Source organism: Aedes albopictus, chromosome 3 (assembly GCF_035046485.1).
Source record: "Aedes albopictus strain Foshan chromosome 3, AalbF5, whole genome shotgun sequence".
In the NCBI taxonomy this organism is placed as follows: domain Eukaryota; kingdom Metazoa; phylum Arthropoda; class Insecta; order Diptera; family Culicidae; genus Aedes; species Aedes albopictus.
Genome location: NC_085138.1, coordinates 402,686,103 through 402,710,597, shown reverse-complemented (window position 1 = coordinate 402,710,597; position 24,495 = coordinate 402,686,103). Strand labels below are relative to the sequence as shown.

The following is a 24,495-nucleotide window of genomic DNA, read 5'->3' as shown; positions in this document are numbered from 1 at the left end:
TCAGTATTGAACGGACCGCGAAACGGGTAGGACATCGGGACTGGAACCGCCGTTGTACGTTTTGTTATCATCTGTCCTCCTAGCTCGAAGGAAAAGGACACATTGTTTTATTTCCAGTAGCACTTCGTGTACCTCTTCACCTACTGGAATTACCATAAAGCGATAAGATTGTGTTTAATGGGTCGAGGTGTCTAAACTCGCGACGGTCGTAATTCGGAGAAAACATTTGGATTCAATTGATACCTGATAAGGTTGAAGATCTACGAAGAATAGTTACCAATACCTTCCTCGGTACATCACCACAAAACTAAACAGAGACGGGGTCAGGGAGCTTCGAAACCACCGGTATTTTATCGCAATTCGTCTAATCGAACGAGGGATTGAATGGGGCGTTCCTTATCAGCTGCAGCAGTGAAGTGTCGTGTAGCTGTTTTCTTCCAATTCTTGGTCGCAGCTGCGCTGTTATCTATCTATATAGCCAGACAAGTGTTGTAGTTGCTGCTCTTGTTACGCGCGAAAACGATGACGGTGGCCCGATAACGGAACACCGATGATGGATTAGTTTAATTGGAAAAGTGCAACCTGCCTGGAGGAGGTTGTGTGTCCTCGATCGTGGCCGTGGGGGTTCCTGGATGTTGTTTTTTTTTTTCTTGATAAGTGCGTTTTACGCTGAAGAATTTAAAGAGGCAGGATTTACAAATCACGAGTGAGAGTTGAACATCCTGTTAGTCACATCAGAAGGGCTGGAGCCAGATGGAAGATAAAAGTGATAGTGCTAGCTATGAAAAATCAAGAAACGTAATACATAGTGTACCGAACTTTGTTGTGATCGTATGTTGCGAGTATCATGCGAAACGAATGAAGAATAATGTTGTGTTCAAGTGAAATTTTGATGAATGGCGCAATTGTATTACTGCGCGGTTCAGTGATGGGATCACGTAATTCGATGATTATCGTATAAGCAATATGCAATCGGATCTATAACAGTGAGATTGATGGATGGGATCCTATTAGGCACAGAATTGTGCTGTTTATCATGCGTAGTAATTCGTAATTAGAAGGTATTTTTGCGAAAGCTTTTGCTGTTGCATCCGACTTATCAGTATTCAATATTGGTTGAACTGTTGTGGCTTTCTCTTCAGATAGATATATGTGCTTGCTGTGATCTGTAGTGTGCAGTGCAAGTTGTCCCAAAAAGTACAAGAAAAATTTATGTGTTTTATGTTAAATGGTATTACAAGAAGCTCCAGCTCTCAAACTGCATTCAAAAACCGCATAACGAGAGACGGTTGACTGATTATCGCTTGAAAAAGATCCAATACACGGAACCGAAACGTCGCGTCGGGCTATGTCAAACTTGCCGTTTCAATGCTCTTAGACTGAGACAACAGTTCAACATTTCCTTCCAGTCGTATACCTCCTCCTGAACCAATCAAATTGACCACGTTCTGATTGATGGGCAGCCATTCTCCAATATTATTGATGTCAGGACCTATCATGGTGGCAACAATATCGACTCTGACCAGTACCTCATGATGATCAAGCTATGCCCAAAACTATCTCGTTCAATGAGGAGTGTAGAGAGGTGTTGGAGAAGAAGAACGTAGCACAAGCTGTAATGCTGCAGTATGGGACCCGGCAGAACGTAAAAAGACATGAAACAAAGCGGAATCAGCAGAATCACCTATTCCTGGAGGAAAAGAAACGCCGCCTGGGAGAAGCGAAGAGGAAGGAATTAGACATGTATATGGTTTACAAGATACAATGGTTTATATCAGACGCCCCACTCATCTTGCAAAGTCTACGTGCTGCAAGCCGTGTGCAGAGATAGGGACCGGAGTTTATTCCGAAATGTAGAGAAAGAATGGGAAAATACTTTTGGGATTCCTACAGAAGTTTCTTCAGGGATTAGTCCAAAAGTTTCTTCGGAGATTCCTACAGGACTTTTTCAAAGATTCCTTCTAAAATTCCTTTATAGATTTCTGTAAAATTCTAATCAGGGATTTCAGCAGAAGTTCCTTTATAGATCTCTTCATAAGTTTCATCAGGAATGTCTTCAGTAGTTCCTTAAGAAATTCATCCGGGAGGATTCACGAATGCCTCTGAGAGATCCGTTATGGATTTTGTTCAGAAGATCTCTCAGGTATTCTGACAGGAGTTCCCCAAGAAACAATTTTTTGCTTTAAGAAATGTTTCTCAAAGCAACTTTATTAAGCTGCTAGTCGTATTATATTTGAATAGCTTTGAAATAAAACTGTGCTTCAACTCTTGTTCGCCCAAAAATGAGAATCTATTCAACATCAACCGTTCTATAAGCACGATGAAAAGAATGTTTATCCAATGACCGTACATCGGTTGTGAAACACTTGTTCAACGTTAGAACCATCAGCTATTTACACAACCATCATAAACTTTTCTTCAACGTTTAATAAACAAACGCTATTTGTTTAATCGTTTGAGAATGGTTTTAGAAATTATTATTCTGCATTAGCAGCATATTGCGTAATAACAAACTTTTTTCGACATTCATTCCACCATAATATAATCGAAACATGCTGGGGCCGTGGTACACCTCACGAAATTTATTTCTATTAATAGATATGGTTTTACAATTGCTACGAAAACGTTTCTTAAATGTTTCTTAAATATCATTGTAACAATAAAATTGCAAAAATGATTTAACTTTCTACATTTCTACATTTGTATTTAATCTGGAATATCTCTCTCTTCTGATCATATAGCCACAACCTCTCCATTTTATTACATTTTTATGAAACAAATCCTATCAATTGAAAGACTCGAACTCTGGACCTTTGGATTTACACTCGTCTGCATCTGCTCTGCTTCAATCCGAATTACATGAATCGGCATATTTAAAGTAGTATATATTCAATCCCTGAGTCGAATACATTACCGTACATATGCTGCTTAAACATTGCTTAAATATGTTATTCAACAAATTGGCTTCATAAACATTAAAGCTGATCAATGTTTGAATAATTGTAACCGCAACGTTTAATCATAAGGCATGCATGTTGATTGTTTTGCTAGTCCGTCAGTATTCACGGTGTTGTGTTGTGAGATTGGTGACACTTCGAACTTTTCTTTTATTTAAACGCCCAAACAAGTGAACTTATCAGATTATTTTCACCGCTCCTGTTTTGTGTCCAGAGGAAAATGGGTATCGATTGTGTATATCTCCAAGCAGCTGAAAATATGAACATAAGGAAGCTGAGCCCGGTTTGACCGGTGTCACCATAGTGGGTAATCTAACTCGTCAATGTCAAATAGAGGAGCCGTTCAGGATCCACTTCAGTTGCATTTTCTGGTGTTTTGGTTGCTGATGCTGCTGTCGTTGGAGCGTGAAGTGTAAAAGGTGAGTCAGAATGTTTTTAAAAGTGAGAAAAGTGTGATATTTATAGCTGTAGCAAGAAGTTTGTTTGGTCTTCAAGCTTGTAGCCGCGGTTGCTCTTTTTAGGCCCCTAATCAACAATCGTGTTTACAAAAAGAGGCAGGGCGAACAACGACACAGTACCACTGCTAATCAACATTGCTTGAATAAAAGTGTGACATTTGTATTAAAGAAACATGGTAACATCTTGTTGTTAAGCTACATCAGTGTGGTTGAATAAAATGATCAAGCAAAAGTTGTTAAATTTTAAATAAGCTACTTGTTCCATTGAAGATGTTATGTGGAATAACGGCATCCAATACGTCGGAAGCAGCTTGTATTCTATCATTATTAGAGCACTATTAGACAGATGATGTGAACACCTAAGGAACTGTCTTTAAACTTCTGTACGATTAGTTATTCAATCAGCAGAAATATATTTAACAAACGTACAGTTTCCACTGCATGAAACATTTATTCGCCATTTTGTTCAAAACATACTCTTGTTCAACTGTCGGCGCCTTTGTGGAACATTTAATCAACTGGCATGCTGATTAATGATTTTGAATTGTTACTTGGGTTCAGGGATTACTCCAGAAGTTCCTTGTGGATACCTCCAGTAGATTCATCAGTGATTCATCCAGACGATCCTTCAGAGATTCCCATAGGAAGTCCTTCAGAGATTAATCTAGGAGTTCAGGGATTCCTTCTGAAGCTCTTTCAGAAATTCCTACAGGAGTTCCTCCAGGAATAAACCCAAGAAAACCTTAAAAGTTTCTTGCAGTGACTGTGAATTTTTTTCAGAATCCCAATCGGTGGGATTTCTTCTGACGTTTCTCAGAGATCTTGCTAGGAGTTCCTTTAGGAGTTTCATCAAGGGTTCCTGCATGGGTTTTTTCTGGGATCCCTTCTAGAATTTCCTCTAGGATCTAAAATTCCTTCAGTAATTTCTGCAGGCGTTCCTTCAATGATTCCTCCAGAAATTCTTTCAGAAATTTCTGACTTGGAGTTCTTTTTGGTACCCCTTCTGAAAATTCTTCACCCAAGTAGATTCTAAGAGGTTAATCATAAAGCCAAAATATAATCATCTTGGTATTACGGCGGTTTTCAAAACCTCTTGAAATCAAATAAGGCATCAAATCGTTGCTTGAGCTAGGATCCCTTCGGAGATTCCTGTTAGAATTCTTTCGGGATGCCCCATGAATATTTTTAAGATATTCTTTCAGAAGTTCTCTTAGGAATACCTCTAGGAGTTTTTTCAGGTATTCCTAACAGAAGTTCCTTCAGGAATTAATCCTGGCGTTCCTTCGAGAATTCCTGCAGTAAAGAACTACTTCTACTACTTCTGAGATTACTTTAAAAAATCCTTCAGGGATCTCTCTATGAGTTCCGTCAGGGACTACCCAGTAGCTCCAGGAGGATTCAAGAATGTTTCCAGGTGTTTTATAAGGGATTCTTTCAGAAGTTCCCGCAGTTATTCCAACAGGAGTTCCCTGAGGTATTCCTCTAAAAGCTATTCCAGAGACTCGTTCAGGAGCCATCCTACAGATTTAGAGATTAGTCTAGCAGTCCAGAAATTCTATCAGTGTTTCCAACAAAATATCCTACATGAGTTTCTACAGGGATCAGTCCAGGAGTTCCTTCAGAGATTCCTCAAGGAGTTCCTTCAGGGAATCATCCAGCAGTCACTTTAGGTATTCTTTCAAGAGTTCTTCCAAGGATCGCTCTTGTAGTTCCGTTCCTTCAGAAAGTTCTCCAGGTGGATTCAAGGATGCCTCCTGGAGTTACATCAGAGATTTCTCCAGAAGTTCCTCCACGAACTCCTACAGAAGATTCTTCTAGGAGTTACGTCGAGAATTTGTTTTGGCAAGCATATCTCCATGATTGCTTCATGGATTTCATACAATAATCCAGGGAATCCTCCTGGAATTCCTCCGGGGATTCCTACTGGAATTCCTCCGAAGATTCCTACTGGAATGCCTCTGGAATTCCTCCAGATATTCCTCCTGGAATTCCTCCGGGAATTTTTCCTGGAATTCCTCCACGGATATCTCCTGAAATTTCTCCAATGATTCCTCCCGAAATTTTTCCGGAGATTCCTCCGATGATTCCTCCTGGAATTCCTCCGGGGATTCCTACTAGAATTCCTCCGGGGATTCCTACTGGAATTCCTCCGAGGATTCCTACTGGAATTCCTCCGGGGATTCCTACTGAAATTCCTCCGGGGATTCCTACTGAAATTCCTCCGGGGATTCCTCCTGGAATTCCTCCGGGGATTCCTCCTGGTATTCCTCCTGGATTTCTCCTGGAATTCTCCCAGGGATTCTTCCGGGAATTCCTCCTGGAACTCCTCCTGGAATTCCTTCGGGAATTGCTCCGGGAATTCCTCTAGAAATTCCTCCGGGAATTCCCTCTGGAATTCTTCCGGGGATTCCTCCGAGGATTCCTCCTGGAATTCTACCGGGGATTTTTTCTGGAATTCCTCCGGGGATATCTCCAGGAATTTCTCCGGGGTTCCTCCTAGAATTCCTTTTGGAATTCCTCCAGGGATATTTCCTAAAATTTCTCCAAGGATTCCTCCCGAAATTCCTCTGGAAATTCCTCCGATGATTCCTCCTGGAATTCTTCCGGGGATTCTTCCTGGAATTCCTCCTGGAATTCCTCCGGGGGTTCCTCCTGGAGTTCCTCCGGGGATTCCTCCGAGGATTCCTCCGAGGATTCCTCCTGGAATTCTACCGGGGATTTTTTCTGGAATTCCTCCGGGGATATCTCCAGGAATTTCTCCGGGGTTCCTCCTAGAATTCCTTTTTTTCAATTCCTCCAGGGATATCTCCTAAAATTTCTCCAAGGATTCCTCCCGAAATTCCTCCGGAGATTCCTCCGATGATTCCTCCTGGAATTCTTCCGGGGATTCTTCCTGGAATTCCTCCGACGATTCCACCTGAAATTTCTCCGGAGATTCTTCCAAGATTTCCTCCGGTGATTCCTCCTGGATTTCCTCTGGGGATTCCTCCTGGAATTCTTCCAGGGATTCCTCCTGGAATTCCTCCGGAGATTCCTCCTGGCATTCATCCGGAGATTCCTCCTGGAATTCCTCCGGGGATTCCTCCGAGGATATCTCCTGGAATTTATCCGGGGTTCCTCCTAGAATTCCCTCTGGAATTCCTCCGGGAAATTATCCTGGAATTCTTCCGGGGATTCCTCCTGGAATTCCTCCGGGAATTCCTACGTTGATTCCTTCTGGAATTCCTCCGGGGGTTCCTCCTGGAGTTCCTCCGGGGATTCCTCCTGGAATTCCTCCAGGGATTCCTCCGGGGATTCCTCCTGGAATTCCTCCGGGGATTCCACCTGGAATTCCGCCTGGGATTCCTCCGGGGATTCCTCTTGGAATTCCTCCGGGGATTCCTCCTGGAATTTCTCCGGGGATTACTCCTGGAAATCCTCCGGGGATTTTTCCTGGAATTCCTCCGGGAATTCCTCCTAGAATTCCTCCTAGAATTCCTCCGGGGATTCCACCTGGAATTCCGCCTGGGATTCCTCCGGGAATTCCTCCTGGAATTCCTCTGGGGATGCCTCCTGGAATTTCTCCGGGGATTTCTCCTGGAAATCCTCCGGGGATTTCTCCTGGAATTCCTCCTGGAATTCCTTCCGGAATTCCTCCTAGAATTTCTCCGGGAAATCCTTCCAGAATTCTTCCGGGAATTCCTTCTAGAATTCTTCCGGGAATGCCTCCTGGAATTCCTCCTGGAATTCCTCCTGGAATTCCTCCGGGGATTCCTCCTGGAATTATTCCGGGGATCACTCCGGTGATTTCTCTTAGATTTCTTCCGGGAATTCCTCCTGGAATTCTTCCGGAGATTCCTCCTGGAATTCCTCCTGGAATTCCTCCGGGAATTCCTTCTGGGATTCCGCCGGGAATTCCTTCGGGGATTCAACCTAGAATTCCTCCGTAGATTCCTACAGGGATTCCTCTTGGAAATTCCTCTGGGGATGCCTCCTGGAATTCCTCCGGGGATTCCTTCTGAAATTCCTCTAGGGATTCCTCCGGAGATTCCTCCTGAAATTCCTCCGAAGATTTCTGCTGGAATTCCTCCGGGGTTTTTTCTGTAATTTCTCCTGGAATTCCTCCGGGAATTCCTTCTGGGATTCCGCCGGAAATTCCTTCGGGGATTCAACCTAGAATTCCTCCGTAGATTCCTACAGGGATTCCTCTTGGAAATTCCTCTGGGGATTCCTCCTGGAATTCCTCCGGGGATTCCTTCTGAAATTCCTCTAGGGATTCCACCGGAGATTCCTCCTGAAATTCCTCCGAAGATTCCTGCTGGAATTCCTCCGGGGATTCCTTCTGTAATTTCTCCTGGAATTCCTCCGGGGATTCCTCCTGAAATTCCTTCGGGGATTCCTTCTGGAATTTCTCCTGGGAAATCCTCCTGGAATTCATCTTGGGGATTGCACGCCGCCGCCGAGCAAAATATAGTCGGAGCACAGGTCAGATTTTAATGCCTTATCTTGCGGAAGTTCTTGAAGGACAAAGAACATCTTTGGTAACTAGTTCTTTGCAGAACAATGCTTTATAGACATGTAGGGCGTTGCAGCGTATCTGTAATATTACAATAATTCATTGATTATGCGTGTAGATTTACTTACGGAAGTTGTTGGATAACCTGTAGAACTTATATGAAAATTAATTCTTTACAGAACATCGTGCCATGCACCTGTAGAATGTTGCACTGTAATAGTATTGTAACAGCAATTTACCGACTACGCTCTTAGATCATAAGACCTTTACTCGCAAAAGTTTTTGGATGATCTAGAACATCATTGAAAATTAGTTTTCTACATCACTATGCTCCATTGACCTGTCGGATGTTGCACTGCCCCAATATTGTAACAGCAACGCATTGATAACGCATGTAGATCATAACTTATCCAATATGTGTATGATCAATGCAAAGTTATGGATCACCTGTGCTATCATGGGAAAGAGAGCGTTAATATATCAAATGAACAACGCTATTGACAGTGAAAACTATCAATGAATCATCAGTGTGGTTATAAGAATACTGTAATAGAGCCCCTTTCTGTATTACTCTGAACACACTAATGGCTCATTGATAGTTTCCAGCGCTTACATATTGATTTCAAAAGCGTTATCAATCCCCCAATCAATACAATAACCAATAAACAACAGTGATGCCTAGGTGTAAGGTACACTCTTCGCAGAGAACGTGGGGTTGCCTTATCAGGCTATCACCAGGGATTCATCGGTCGTATTTGATGTAATCACGACCTTATCGGCAATCCGAAGCAAACAGACGGGTAACAAACTTTGAGGTCGATCACAAATTACGTAATGATGAAATGGCATTTCTTCGAGTACAGAAATGGCATTTCTTCGAGTACATGTAACTTCTAATGAATGAACATTGAACGTCCTAATCACTACTTGGTGTTTTTCTATACGTGATTCCCGATGATAGCATTGCGTATTTGATAAACGATCCTTTTCTTCCGATATCACGCCGTCGTTGATATTATAGCTGTCAATCATAGCAGGATATCAGTCAACCCAGCTATTGTCACAAAAGACAGACAACGATGATGATAGGTGATACCGTTGAAACAGATATATACCTACTCACCTCTTTTATTGGTTGAAAATAATTTTAATTTGATTGACTGCGCGGCGGATATGTTCTGCTCAATGGTTATTGTTTTATTGTAGCGGATGAAAGTGCCACCTATCGGTATCAATTGACATGGATTAGGCTAGTTCAAACAGCGTGATTATCCGGTATAGTGCGCATTGGGAAAATGGTTCACTACAATATCACCTTTGGAATCAATTAGAAATGTTTATTGTAGACATGAAGCGAGTGTCTAAATTGCAGTTTTGGATTACATTGACAAAGCGAAGATCTATCGAGTAGTGCGCTGGTTGAGGCCACGAACGGAGCGGAAGATGCGTCTAGTGCAATCGGTATCTAAAAGTGTTATCGAAACAACGTGATCTGAAGTAATGATTAGTGTTAAAGAAGTTAGAATTTTCCAATTGATAGTATTGATAGTGCTGGTGCTACTGGACGTGGCGGCGGTTGATCGGCAAGTGACGGAGACGGCGATTAATTTGGTGGCATCAGCACAATACGAAACGGAACTGCAGACAACAACTACGACGGAGTACTTTGTTACTGAAAGTTCAACACGTGATTCGACAACGAGTGATGAGATCACAGCTACAACTTTTGAAGAAATCACAAGTAAGTATAGACAATTTAGTTTCTTGAACTCGTTTACATTGACATCAATTTGACGACATTTCATGTGCATTACCAATTACCAACGAATAATGATTTTTCTAACCCTTGATCTATTACTTGTATGGGTTATCATTCGCTTATTGAATCTGGAAAAAAACTTGGGCAAACCTCTTTCAGTTCTCCTGAATGTTATGCGCTTTCAGGTCCTTCCTTTGAAAACATCAAGGCCTCTTCATGACTCGATGGGCGTTTTCGATAATATCGATATCGTTCAGTGTTCACTGCGAGTAAGTAAGCATCGAGTTACATTTCCAAACCATTTAGTTTGATGAATCTAAACATTTGTGCTCGAGAAGATTTGAGCTGATTGCAAGGTTGTCATTGTGGCGGCCATCTTCGTTCTCTAGCAATCGTGTCCTTAACTCAATCGCTACTGTAATGGGGCCATCACTACTGATACAGAATCACGTTCTCTTCATCCAACGAAGTCTGTCAACATTCTCGGCGATTGCACGAGAAATGGCGTTGTTTTTCTTTGTACGCCATTGACGATTTCGTAAAATCTCTGCATACCATTCTGATCTATACTCTTTTTATCGTTTCCGACGCTGAAATGACATTCGTCGCCTACCCCGGAACTTACCGGTGAACCTATGTTACCCAAATTACGGTTCCGAATGTAACCTAGTTAAGTAGGCAGCCGCCGCGACGACGATATGCCAGTGAGACTTTCGCGCGGCCAAATGTCCGATAGATATGTCGAGTTCGACAACTGGGCAGGCACCGGTATGGCCTGCCTATCCGACTTCAGAACCTTGAGACCACCTTTCGTTTACAACTGACCTAGTCACGCACCACCTCCTTTGTAGTTCCTAGATGATACGAGTGATAGCCGATGAAATGGTGTTCTAGCCAAAAATATTCTTTGAAGAGATAGTCGTGTCCGCACCGTACCACATGTGGCAAGCATGAAGTCACGCACTGTGTGAAATCACGGGCACACGAACAAAGCATGTTCAGCGGTTTTTTCAAAGCCTGCAAACCGTAACGGTGTAGAAACTGTCTAAAGCATCCATGACTCCAACGGTCATGAGTCAGGTGGAATATTACTTCCCCACGGTGCCTAGTGACCCTTCCATCTACTCTCGGAATCAACTTGTGGGAACTACCGTCCGCTTGTGGAACTGTCTCACTTACTTACCTTACCGATCAGGCTAAGGCCTCTACTGTACATAGTAGCTGTCTCCATTCCACTCGGTCCATGGCTATTTGTCTCCAGTTCCGCACTCTGCGCAGGGTCCGCAGATCGTCCTCTACTTGGTCGACCCACCTAGCTTGCTGCGCATCACGTCTTCTTGTAACGGTCGGATGACTTTCGAGAACCATTTTAGTCGGGTTGCTATCCGACATCCTGATGACGTGACCCGTCCACCGTAGCCTCCCAATTTGAGGTCGCCATTTACCGCTCATGCTCAATTCACCGCTCATTTTGGGTCAATCATACGAAAATTATCAAATGTTAGTAAAGTGTTGTAACAAAAGTGAATTTAGCATGCTGCCACATTAAAAAAACTTTCATTTCACCAAGTTTTTAAGTGGGTGTATCTGAAACCACGTTGTTAAGAAAACATTTTCCACACTGCGCTGCAGGGCAGCATGGGAACTGTTCAGTTCATGGCAAACAGTGGGAGAAATATCCAACAGGCATAAAACAGTAAAACCCGTAAAAGATTAAATTTTGACAAAACTGGATGAACTGAACACCATGAATCATCGATACTGTGGTAAATCAAAGTAAATTTTGTTTTTATAAATGCATATTTCATTTGCTCCTTGGAAAAATAATCCAGTGAGCAGTGAATGGATCCATTATGAACGGTGAATGGGTGCATGAGCGGTATAGGAGCCAAGACATTTTAATTTTATTTTTTTTTTTCGGTTGTAAACATATTTTTCGATCGTTTTATATTTATTCTATAATAACAATATAATTATTGAGTTGTTTACGTAATTTTTTGTGCAATATTTGCTAATGTCGATTTTTAATGTCATAAACTTTACACGAAAATGCCGTTAAATGAGCGGTGAATGGCGACCTCACGGTACTTTGTGATCGACACATTAACCCTAAAAGGGATACCTTCATGGCCTCAGTTTCGTCACCTCGCTGAGTGTGTTCCATCAGAGACGAGCTCTGAAAGGCGCCTGGGGTCCAATGGACCCCAGGTATCCCTTTTAGGGTTAATGACAAATCCGATTCGCCTGGCTTCACTCTTTAGTCGGATGTACGTTTCACCCTCTAAAGCAATGTTGAACAGCAAGTACGAAAGACCTTGCCGTAACCCTTTGCGAGATTCGAAGGCACTCGAGAGTGTCCCTGATACTCGAACTACGCACGTAACTCGATCCATCGTCGCCTTGATCAACCATGTCAGTTTATCCGGGAATCCGTATTCGTGCATAATCTGCCATAGCTGTTTATTTATAAGCATATAACATCTGGTCCGTTGTAGCGCGTTCACCCATAAATCCAGCCAGATATTGCTCCACGAACTCTCTTGCAATCGGTGATAGAAGGCGGCATAAAATTTGAGAGAGTATCTTGTAGGCAGCGATCAGTAGTGTGACCGCGCGGAAGTTCCCGCAATCCAACTTGTCGCCCTTTTTGTAGATGGGACACACGATACCTTCCATCCATTCCTCCGGTAATACTTCCTCCTCCGAAATCTTGGTAATGACCCAGTGTAGTGCTCCCACCAGTGCTTCTCCTCCGTGTTTTAGAAGCTCGCTTGGTAGTTGATCTGCTCTAGCGGCTTTGCTGTTTTTCAACCGGCCAACCTCCTCCTCAATCTCTTGGTGGTCAGTGGCCGGAAGTCTTTCGTCCTGTGCACATACTCCAAGATCTGTTACCACGCCACCTTCGGTACATGTAACGTCGCCATTGAGGTGTTCATCGTAATGCTGCCGCCACCTGTCGACCACCTCACGCCAAGGATGGGAAAAAATCATTCATTTATTGCGCATCCCTCACTCACAACCACGCGCAATCTGAAGCGAGTGTGCTTCTCCTCCTGCCAAGCAGAATCTTTCCACATTCATTGCTCATTTTTTTAAATCGCCAAGCACCGAGCGACGCAAGCAACGACGGCCGATTGAATCGCTACTGAATCTGTGTGCCGAAGACGAACGAACGAATATTGAACGAATGTTTGCATTCTGAGTCGGGTGCGAGAGCATTCGTTTTGGAACGTTCATTTAGCATTCAGTGGAAGCATTCAGTACTGGGAATTGAATCAGTGAGCGCGTTCTGAGTCAATCAGCTGAATGCCACTCGGTAGTTGAGAGATCGAACGTTCTTTTCGTATACACCGATCCTAGCTGATTCATTTCACACTCTATTTGTTGCTCTCCTGATTCGCTTCGGTGGCGTCGGTGGCGAGCCATTCGTGTTGCGTTCGTTCATGGTGCGCCGTGCTCTCACTCAGTATTGGGTTGCTGGCGTTCTTTTGGCTATTTTGCATCGCCGGCATTCGGGTGAGCGAATGAGTTTTCCCATGCTTGCCTCACGCTCGCTCGTGAGAATATTCCCGTGATTATCTCGGCACATGTCGGCTTGTGGCACGAAGCCTCTGCGCGAGCGGTTCAGCTTCTCGTAGAACTTTCGTGTGTCCTTAGCGCGGTACAGCCCTTCCATCGCTTCGCGATCTCGTTCTTCCTGCTGGCACTTCTTAATCCGGAAGACTGAGTTCTGCCTGTTCCGCGCCTGTCTGTAACGTGCCTCATTCGCTCTCGTACGGTGTTGCAGCATTCTCGCCCATGCTGCATTCTTCTCGTTTTTCAACTGCACAGTAAAACCGCTCAGCACTAAAATGTGTAAGCCCTACTCATAAGTGCATAATTTCCAGACCACACAAAAATGTGTTACAGTTACACATTTTCAAAAACAGCTCGTACACTCGTCTAGATGCGAAATGTCAATATTTTTTTTGTTTTCCAAGGTCACTAGTAAACCTAGCTAGATTGCTGTACAACATTTTTTGCGAATTTAACGATTTTGCGGACACAGGAGCTGATTTTGTGAATGTGCAAGGTTTACACATTTTTGGTGTAGTCTGGAAATTATGCACTTTTGTGCTGAGCGGCGTTAGCGTGTGTTCACATTCGCCGTCGTACCAGTCGTTTCTGTGATTCGGAGTCGCGAAGCCTAGTGTTGTAGCCGACGTTCTACCTACGGCGGATCGGACGTCGCTCCAGCCATCTTCAAGTGTAGCAGCGCCAAGCTGCTCTTCCGTTGGTAGGGCCACTGCTAACTGCTGCGCGTAGTCTTGAGCCACCTCTACGTTACGTAGCTGCTCGAATAAGTAGTGATCCGAATCGATATTCGCACTGCGGTATGTGCGGACAATATTGGTTATATCCGAGAAGAATTTGCCGTCGATTAGAACGTGGTCGATTTGGTTTTCTGTTTAATGATTGGATGATCTCCAGGTGGCTTTGTGGATATCTTTGCGGGGGAAGAAGGTGATTCGGACTATCATACCACGGGAGGCTGCAAAGTTTACGCATCGCTGGCCGTTATCATTCGATACGGCGTGCAGGCTGTTTCAACCGATTACCGGTCCGTACATTTCCTCCCTTCCTACCTGCGCGTTCATATTGCCGACTACGATTTTCACGTCACGCGGCGAGCAACCATCGATCACACGTTGTCGCATCTTTCCCAAAGCTATAAATCCTGTTCCCAGTTCATTGGTGGTGCCACAGCTGTGGTAGAAGGTAGCCGCTCGATGCCCGCTTTTCCACACTTTCTGTTCAGTCCAACAAAGATCCTGCAACGCCACGATGTCAAAGTTTCGGGGATGTAGTTCGTCGTATATTATCCTGTCACATCCTGCGAAACCTAGTGACCAATCGTAGTCCTTATTTCGTCGCGTGGGTCTTTGCCGATTGTGTAGAGTTGTGTTTTCTCACGGCGTGTGTATGGGAAAAGTTTATAACAAAAAAATAGGCATCGTCAAATTTTTCGCTATTCAAAAATAGAGGCTTTCAGCTTTCATTTGCAGGGTCCCTCAAAAAAATCCACCGAGGGATCCCGAACAACTTTTTCAGAATACTGTTTTTCCCCATACAAAATGCACGGTTCCAAATTAATCCCTATTTCTACTTAACAAATATACCCAATTTTTGTATGAAAAAGTTCCCCCGATGGAATATTTCGATGTTGGGCTTGAATGAAAGCTGGTAGCGTCAACTTTCACGTAGCGTAAAAATTAGCGATGCCCATTTTTTTGTAATAAATTTGTTCTACCAGACACACCGTGTTCTCCTATGTTATTCGCAATGGGGATTTTTACGGGTGGCTTATTGGGCCTACGCCAACACTCCTGTCTCGCCGGAGGGCCATCATGCCGGTTCTGTTTAACGTCCCAACCAACACTGGGACGACCAAGATGTTTATAAGGAAGGTGTTAGCGTATAAGCAGTAAGTGGATGCGGGGAGTGCGGCACACTGCGGGGGGGATGGAGGTGACAGCCGGCCAGTTTGTTTATGCTGCAGAACGCTACAGAAGCGTTGCTGCGCCGCATCGGCAACAACATTCTCAACACGGATAACCAGGGATAACCAATGTTGACATATTTCCATGACACTCATAAAATGAGTAATATTCCCCCAGGTTTAAAATTTGCTCGTGCCCCCGCATTTTTGTTAATTATGAATACAATTGTGATTTATTAACCAAAAGAGATTGCTTTGCCGAGAATATTGCAAAATATTTGCTTGAGTGTGGGTGTACGAGCTAATTTGCAATCCGTGTAAGTAGGAAACACTCGATGAGTGTCATGGAGTTGTCCGATTTTAGTGCTGAGAAAGTTAAGCGTGCATGGTTTCTGTGGGATTGCTACGTTGCTAGGGCTGAAAGGTTTTGTTTGTCATCTCACTAGTGAAAAAAAATGAATACAAACTTGCCAGCTGTCGTTAGGTTTTCCAATATGGCGGATGGTGGAATCTGACATATTGGATTACCTTCCTTTTACTTACCTTGGGGACGACCATGCTGATGGAGCTATCACCTTGGATCTAGCTGGGCGTGATGCAGCATTTCTTACTCAGCCGCTGGATGCCAGAACAGACGCTGTTTGAGCCGCACCTCCTTGCCGAACAGACGCTCGGGTCGTACCTCCTCAATCTAGCTGAAGTCAGAAGGACAACAGTGACCAGTCTGCACTACCAGCTAAGCACACAACTCTTAGCTGACGATCTTTGTCTTCGCTTGACCCTTGGAAGCATGGGGTAGGAACTTGTGAGGACCAGAGCTATGTTGGACGCACTCCTTATCGACTCACCGTTTTGCAGCGTAGATATAATACATCATACGTCGTCGAAGTATGATGTATTACATCTAAGACGGCTTGGCCTGGTCGCTCCTTCCTCGGCCTGCTGTCTGATGTTGTTGTAGTCGATACTCTGGCGAATCGTCAGGTAGTCGCTATGAGTATAGGCCTCATCTACCCTCCAGTTCGAACTACTTGTTAGGCCAGAACTTCAAAAGGTAATGTCGATGACCTGCTCCGGTCCGTTCCGGTTACAGGTATTTTTAGTATTGATATTAGCCAGATCAACATCTAGCATGGCTAGTGCCTCTAGCAGGATCTGACCCCTGTCCCGGTTCGTGAAACGGCTTCTCCATTCCACGACTACCACCCTATTAGTTCTGCTGTCATACAGTTCAGTGTCTGCGTACGTGAATTGCTTTATGGATCGCCGAGGAGGCACAGAACAGCTGCAGAAGAAGACTCCGTTGATCGTTGCGACTACGGAGCCTTCTTTTAGATGTAGACACCAAATCATGGCCTGGGTATTTATCCGTCGTCCATAGTTCCGCCATTTTGGACCCTTCTTTAACCCAATTGTCAGTTCTGGCGGGTACTCGGTAAGGATTCGCTATGATGGCAATATGCCTCCCCACCCGCGATATTTGCCTAACGCAACAGTTGCTGGGCTGCGTTCCAGTGGTTCAGGTTCAGCTGCGTTTCATGCCCTGTGATTTAAGGTTCTCTTGAAGGCTGGGCACATGAGTCTCTCGTCAGGTATATGGTGCTCTTGGATTTCCCAGAGCTGAGACAGATAAAAAACTTGGGAGGTTGTGCCATATGGCTTTCGCTTCCACATCACTTGCAAAGCTTGCTCCTGTCTGGGCATTTGCTGTCTCAGGACTTGTGTTTTGGTTCGAAACACCTGAAGCAAGTTTCCGACGACTGCTTAATGCTCAACAAGCACGCCCACCAACTCACGTTGAGCTTTCCTATCTTCACGGCTTCGTTAACATCCACCACAGTAACCGAATCAAGGTAACCTATAACCTTTCCGCAACTTAACGCAACTGAGGCCACTTGCACCTCGCACTATCGCCGCAGTGCCGTGGCAAGCTCCTCGGCGTCCGTGATCTCATCCAGGTTTGTACACTGGAAACTCGCATCAGCAGTGAGAGTTTTCATTTCTACTCCTTCGCCAAATATTGAGCTCGGTGTCCTTTTTAAATTCAAGAATAACTTTACCGGTACGAGTACGTCTGATACTGGGTACGTCGGCTTCCAGATCGTGAACTAAGCATCGCTTCTCATCGTCTTCAGGACCTTCGAATATGTTTTATCCTTTTACGCCTGATCACTAGGGTCCAAGGGGCCGGTCTAACCTGTGGTGGCTGAGGATCCACACAAGGTCGCAACCCGGGACGAGCTGGCATTTTCTGGCCCACCTTTCCCAGTCTTTTGGGGCACCTGGCCGAGGTCTAACTCATGGGATTTATTGCCCTTTTGCTTCGGGGCTACCATCTGTCTACCTGACCTTGCGAGTACCACCTGGGTCTTCATAAAACTTCTTCGCGTTGAAAATAACGGTTTTGTATTTATAACGAAATGTTGCCAATAATAATTCCACCGAAAAAATCATATTAATGCTTAGGTGCTACTGATCGGATGAGCTGATAAACTCAAATATCCTAATTCGCATATTTTCCGTTCTCTATGTCGTTACAGCCGCGCTTAATGATCAATTAACTACTGTGCCAATCTCGACAGAAACAGATTTATCCAACGACATAGATGACTTCATCCCTAAGTCATGCTTGGCGCTCAAAATAAACGACGCCGATCGTACAGATGATAATCACAAAGAACTTCCGAAGCCCAAATCATTAAGGTTCAGGGTTGAAACTGATCCTACAGATTCTAGTCAAAGCCAGGACGTACTCAACGTGACCATCACCTATCATCCCTATCCATCAGTATTAGAAGCACGAGTTTGTGTCGAATTCCTGGAAGGTTTCAATCAGCATGTGAAGAACGTGATCATTCGAGGGGAAAATTTCTACGGTATTGTGAAACCTGGTGGTGATCATTTGGAGGTAAGCGTTGATCATTGCGGTCGATATACTTACAACCTAACGGTTGAATATCGAAGTGGCGAGTCGGTAACGAAGCAGCTGTTCGTCGATGAGTTTGTCGGAAGTTATCCGAAAATTGTTGCAAAAGAAGGTTATGTAGTTGTTGAAAGGAGGAGCTGGAATGTAACGAAGTGCATCGAATCATTTTCGATTGAAGAGGAGTTTATCAACGGTAGCTTGGAGAGGCATGATTATGCCGTTTCAGGACGGGAAGCAGATGAAGGTCAGTATAGCTTGTAAATCAGTTATTTTTTGCGCAGAATACAATTTTTTGTTCGTTCAACAGTGATTTCCATCCGCCTCACCGCAAACGATACGTGTTCCTTGGTTTCTGTTAAAGTATCCACAATACTGACCAGTGGCTCACAATGGATGACGACTTTACCGTTCCGCGAACCAGTTCGGAACCTTCGCACCCAACAAATCACCTCAAGCTCCGTTCAGATAGTTTGGGATGATCCAGAAGCTGATTCCAGCTGCGTGGCACAATACAAATTGTTTGTCGAGGATGATTCATCACTCGTTTGGAACACGACGTATTCAAACTTGGAGATTAATGGTTTGGAATCATGCAAGAACTACACGTTCGTAGTAGTGCCTGTTGATCGATACGGTTCGGAACACAAGTCTGCCAAAATTTCGTTTTCTTTGCCTGAACACCATATTCCACAAGTTCGACATGTGAAGTGGACAGGAAGCGAATTTCGTTGGGAGCTACCTGTCACGAACTTGAACTGCCTAAATCATTTTATCGTGGTTCAAAAAGCCATCAATGACGATCGTGTAATCGCCAATACCACCGTTCAGGCAAAGATATCGAGGCTCCGTAAATCCGAATCAGCTGTCTTTCAGCTTCGTAAGCCCGCTGTACCATGTCCATTATCCGGACCACTTCAGTTGAGCATAACACCTGTATCGGATAGTGGACAATTGGGCGCTTCCAATGAGGTGATAATTCCGCATCCAAAGCCTGGACCGGTACAACAGCTTATTGCCGACACGAGCGTCGACCGCCAAATAACTTTGGTCTGGAGGAAGCCTGCTGTTCTTCCGGAATGTGTTAGCATGTATCGCATTTTCTACGACGAGCGGAATATAACGACCGTAGAAACTACCATCACAATAGATAACTTGGATGCTTGCGTGGAGTACAACTTCACAGTAGCTCCGGTGGATTTTGCCGGCGAGGACTGCGAAGGAGTAACGATCAACGCTACAGTGAAGGAGGAAAAGTTGAGTGAGGTCGAAGACTTGGAGCTGACCGAGATTGATCCTCGATCGTTGGTGGCCAGATGGAAACCTCCGGTGAATGGAACGTTCTGCGTAGCGTCCTACCGGTACGTGGCCTGGGTGACCGGGGAAGATGATGTCCCGGAGCAGATTTCGAACTCCACCACGGATCTACATGTCACCTTTGTGGAGGTGTTTGCGTGTACCAAGTACAACGTGCAGGTTATCCCGGTGTCCAAGAAGAACAACGACGGAAATAATGTGATTGCGGAGATATTGACGAAGGAGAGAGGTAAGTACAATCGAAACTCCATTCGGCTTATTTGACTTAGGCACCTCCATTAAACGTTATCTAGATGGTATTTGATTGTATTCAGAGTAGTTATTGAGCTTAATATGAGGTGAAGGGGAGTTGAAGGGTGTTTCAGGCGAGTTTGAGTTGAATTAAGATCATCCTTGAGTATATGTTATCGGATCTACAAGCTCAACTAGTGGGTATTTGAAGTTCTTGCTCACTCAGCCTCATGTAACTAAGTTCAGTCAAGTAATGAAATTAATACCTGTTTAGGGTCTCCAAGCTACCTTGAGTAATATGAGACTCCGAAATCCACCTGAAACCTCTTGAAGGACCATAAGTCCTCTAAACCGGGGAAACCCCCCTAAAACTCCCCTTCAAGCATCATGAAGGCCCCCAAACCCCTGAAAACCGCTTCGAACCTACGTGAATCCGTGGACGTGAATACGTCCTTGAAACCTCATTATAACCTCCGGAGACCTCCGAAAGCTTGTCTTAAACCCCAGTAATTTTTAGTAACACCATGGAAATCCCTGAAACCCATCTAAAGCCCCCCGGACATACATTCAAACCTTCTTAAACCGCCTGAAAATTCCTGACACCCCAATTGAAACCTTCTAAAATGCCTTGATACTCTCTAAAACACTCTGAAACGTTTCGAATCTATATATGTAGCTAGTGATCTTTCGCTGTATTACGAATAGGCTTACAAAGGCTTGTACGTATACGTTTTACCAATTTTCCCCTGAAACCGTTTAGAGACTTGCTTGAAACACTTCTGAAACCATACACAACTTTCCTGAAAGCCCCCTGAAATCCCTCTGAAACCCTCTTTAACGCCATGAAACCTCATGAACCCCCTGAACTGCTCCGAAACCTCTTAAGCTGCCCTGAAACCTTCGGCAATTACCCCGGACACCCCTTTAAAACTCTCCTGCAAGCCCCATGAAGGTTTCTAAACCCCCGAAACTTCCTTTTGGATGACGTGAATCATCCTGAGATTAACTGAACACCCCATTAAAACTCCCTGAGTCCACAAAAGCTTGTCCCAGAAACCTCCTGATACACCATAAAAAACGTTGAAACCCATTTGAAGCCTCTCTGACATGCACATCCCTCTGAAACCTTCTGAAATATCTTGATACTTAACCCTAGAACCTCTGACACGTTCTTAAGCTCCCTGAATCAATTCGAATAACTTCTGTATCAACTCTGAAACACCCTGAACCCCCATCTGAATCTTGCTTAAGTTCTTTATTAGCTTATGTCCAGGCTTTAAAAGTTCCTAGCCTCTCAGTCCTTAAAGTCCATTGGAATCTTGAAACCCATTAAGTATCCTTTACTCAAACAGAGGTTTGGGAATAGACGTTCGAAAAATGTTGAATGAATAATGACTAGTTTCATCAAGTTATTCTAAGGTACCACATCGAACCAGTGCGGATGAAAAACCAGTTGGCCAGAAGTCTTGAACTACAAAGTGCGTTGACCAGTGATAACAACAATCGATGTGAATTGTTTTCGGTGCGATTCACCTGTAATATCTACAATGAATCGGAAAACGAGGAACCCACAGTGGTATGATTAGGTTAAACGAGGGACCTGTAATCCATACTCAGTGATATGTTCGCTTTCAGATAACAGGTGAGGCACCTATTGAGGACCCCAAGGCAGCATTCTCAGCCGTCGTTACTCCTTTGGTACCGTACCACGAGTACAACTGTTCTGCAGCAATCCTCAACAAGGCCGGTTGGTCTGATGAAACATCGGCCGTTACATTCATAACTGGGGAAGATTGTAGGTATAAGTTAATAGGTGTATAAAAGTTATGCCACCTTCAATTGAGTCGTCCGTAGTTCCAGAACATCCGCGAAATCTTCAGCTGGTGGGTAGTGATCGTATGATCGAGCTGCGGTGGACAGCGCCACTGGTGAAGAATGGAATCATTACGCGCTATCGGGTTCACATAAGGTCGGAAGGTGCACGATACCCCACTCCTAGCTATTGTCCCGAACCCGAAGCTTACACCTCCACGTTTGATCTACATGAAGAGGACGATAACACCCGTGTGTCAAACTGGAATAACGACGAATTGGAACACAAGATTTATCTGTTGATGCCTTACACGGACTATGTTGTCCAGGTAGCTGCCGCAACGAAGGCCGGTTTGGGGCCGTATACCGAAATGGTGTCTGTGTCAACACTTCCAGAGAGTACGAACATTTCAAATCTGACCTTATTACATCCTACAGTATCTTTAACTTACAGAATCTGAGCCGGTATTCGAGTTTCTAGTGTACAATGTCACACTTCCGGAGATCGATAAACCGTACAACTCGACCGTGAGCCTTACGTGGAGAATTCCGTGTAACCTAAACGGAAGACTCCGAAGCTTTACGGGTCGATTCGTGGGTTTCCGCAGTGGTTTGGAACACACTCTGGATTGGAGCAGAACTCTAGAATCAGGTGAAGACATTCTGGAGAACTATAGGCTTACCGAAGCTCGTCTTGAACCGGAGTTCGTGTACAACGTCTCGATTATGATCTCCGTGGATGACGTTGCCGATCAAAGTGATGCGACCTTTTTGAACTTCCAATCCCCGGCGGGAAGTAAGTTTGAAATTAGTTTTCTCATCAAACTCTTCAATTACGACTTTTCTTCTTTTAGTTCCGGTCATCGATGAGGAGATCAACTGGGGAACAGTAAACGTAATGAACGCTCCCAATCCAACAAAATCAGCTATGATCAGTCTGGCAGATATAGTTTTCGAGTGGAATGTGGGAAGTATTCAGTACGTAGCGCTTTTGGTTTCTGAACGTCAGTGTCAAGAAGATCCGATGCCTCAGAGGAACCTTTCTAACGAATGGCCTGACGTACTCTCGTGGAAAACCGCAATCGAAGCATCATGCACTCCACAATATCAGACAACTCCGAAGCAATGGAATCCAATGGAAGGACGGAAGCTACGAGGCCGATCAAATGAGGAGATTCTGTACGTGATTGGAAGCGAGGAATGTGAAAACGAACAAGATTTCTGCAATGGTCCTTTGAAACCGGGTACAGAATATGCCTTAGTGGTGCGAGTTTTCACCAACAGCGGATACAGCGATTCGACGATGCAAATCTTCCGAACGGATTCCCTAATTCAACTGACCATAATTGTCGTCTCGATTTTCGTCTGTCTACTCCTAGCCTTCTCCCTTGGTTTGGTGATCCTCTGGCGAACTCATAAGCTAACGATCCCGCCGCAAACTGCTGTCCGTTCTCCCAATGAAGAACCGGCTGACATACCGTTGAAAAGCTTTTCCGGAATCTACGAAGAGCTGATTCAATCGAACCGGGAAAAGATCAACAAGGAATACCAAGCGATCAACTTCTACTCCGAACAGTTGATCAACGAGAAGGTAACTTTCTTCGTCGCCAAGGAAAACGAGAAGAAGAACCGCTACCTCGGAATCTTCCCGTACGATGGCAACCGTGTTCCGTTAGACTTCGATGACATCGTTGCCGACGAGGACGAGGAAGTCAACGACTACATCAACGCGTCGTTCATCGACGGGTACAAGTACCATCGCGAGTACATTGCAACGCAGGGTCCGAAGAAGGAAACTTGCTTCGACTTCTGGCGGATGATTTTACAGTACGAGGTGGAAACGATTGTGATGCTGACGCAGACGGTCGAGAACGATCGGATCAAGTGCTATCAGTACTTTCCGCGGTTCAATCAGACGCTACGCTTCCGGGACGTGGCGGTCAAGTGCACCCAGGAGATCAATATGAGCTTCTACCAGAAGCGTTTGTTTTTGGTGTCCAGGGTGAGTTTTGTGGGCTTTAAGAATCATTTGACACGGCGTGAATGACATATTCGTTTCTTTATAAACTCTAGGATAACCTGACCAGACCGGTGTTTCATTACCATTTCCTAGCTTGGCCAGACCATGGCTGTCCGGACAGTGCGTCCGATCTGATCAGATTCATCAAAATAATTCGCTCGGAGCGGAAGAACCTTGCACTTCCCGTCGTCGTTCATTGCAGGTCAGTTTAATTTTCTTACCTCAAGGATGTCAGCATTTTGTATTATACATGTTTCTCACAATTGATCAGCACTCGAATCAATATTAAAAATCGAACAAAACACACTATATATACAAAACACAGATATATCTTCAATGGGAAAAGGATCGCAACAGTGTTTTTTTTTTAATGATATTCGATAATACGACATGGCGACCGTGACAGATCATTGTACGCTGCTTAACATAATAAATTGTTTTGAACTTTTCCAGTGCCGGTGTTGGCCGAACGGGAACGCTGATCGCTCTGGACATAATTCTACAGCGAATCCAGCAGGAGAAGAAGATCAATATTTACGAGACGGTCAAGCAGCTGCGTAGCCAACGGGTGAAGATGGTTCAAACCAGTGAGCAGTACGCTTTTCTGTACCACGCTTGCCTGGAACACACGACCCGGAACAATAGGAAAAGTGAGTTTCCGGATGTGAGACTAATTTTAATGGGGCCATAACTAAGTCAGAATTTTCGCATTCTAGAGCCAAAGACGAGCGATGAAGGTAGTGGCTCATCGACACGAAGCAATCTGAATACCCCCAGCAATGGGTCGCCCAAAAGTGGACGGCGGAACATGATCAACATCAAATTTCCCAAGTACGTGCACAGTGGAATTTCCAATGTCAAAAGCTACGCGCCGGATGATGTCGAGGCCAAAACTTGATGTAAGTAACTGGTTTGGATTCAAAGGTTCCTCATGAGAGGTGATCAAAATAAGCTACATAAACGTTGCTTTCTGCACGAACAATGAATGGAATGAAGTACTAGTCATTTGAGATAAAACTAACGTGAAACAATCATTTTGTGAAT

At 44.4% G+C, this 24,495-nt stretch overlaps 1 protein-coding gene across 1 annotated transcript; it reads left to right on the top strand.

Annotated features, from left to right (window-relative positions):
• Positions 1-24,495, top strand: LOC109408988 (phosphatidylinositol phosphatase PTPRQ). Its single transcript, XM_062856111.1, has 12 exons — positions 1-345; positions 9,117-9,651; positions 17,689-18,318; positions 18,382-19,617; positions 21,029-21,195; positions 21,255-21,414; positions 21,474-21,830; positions 21,886-22,227; positions 22,286-23,433; positions 23,505-23,653; positions 23,905-24,101; positions 24,168-24,495. Exons 2-12 carry the CDS (start codon positions 9,411-9,413, stop codon positions 24,347-24,349), a joined length of 4,809 nt encoding a protein of 1,602 aa, XP_062712095.1. The 5' UTR covers positions 1-345; positions 9,117-9,410; the 3' UTR covers positions 24,350-24,495.

Bases quoted from the DNA above. Each gene is read 5' to 3' on its own strand.
- LOC109408988 (XM_062856111.1), top strand. From the start codon at position 9,411: ATGATTAGTGTTAAAGAAGTTAGAATTTTCCAATTGATAGTATTGATA. The intron at 21,196-21,254 runs GTATGATTAGGT...GTTCGCTTTCAG, and splicing joins AAAACGAGGAACCCACAGTG to ATAACAGGTGAGGCACCTAT. The intron at 24,102-24,167 runs GTGAGTTTCCGG...TTCGCATTCTAG, and splicing joins GACCCGGAACAATAGGAAAA to AGCCAAAGACGAGCGATGAA.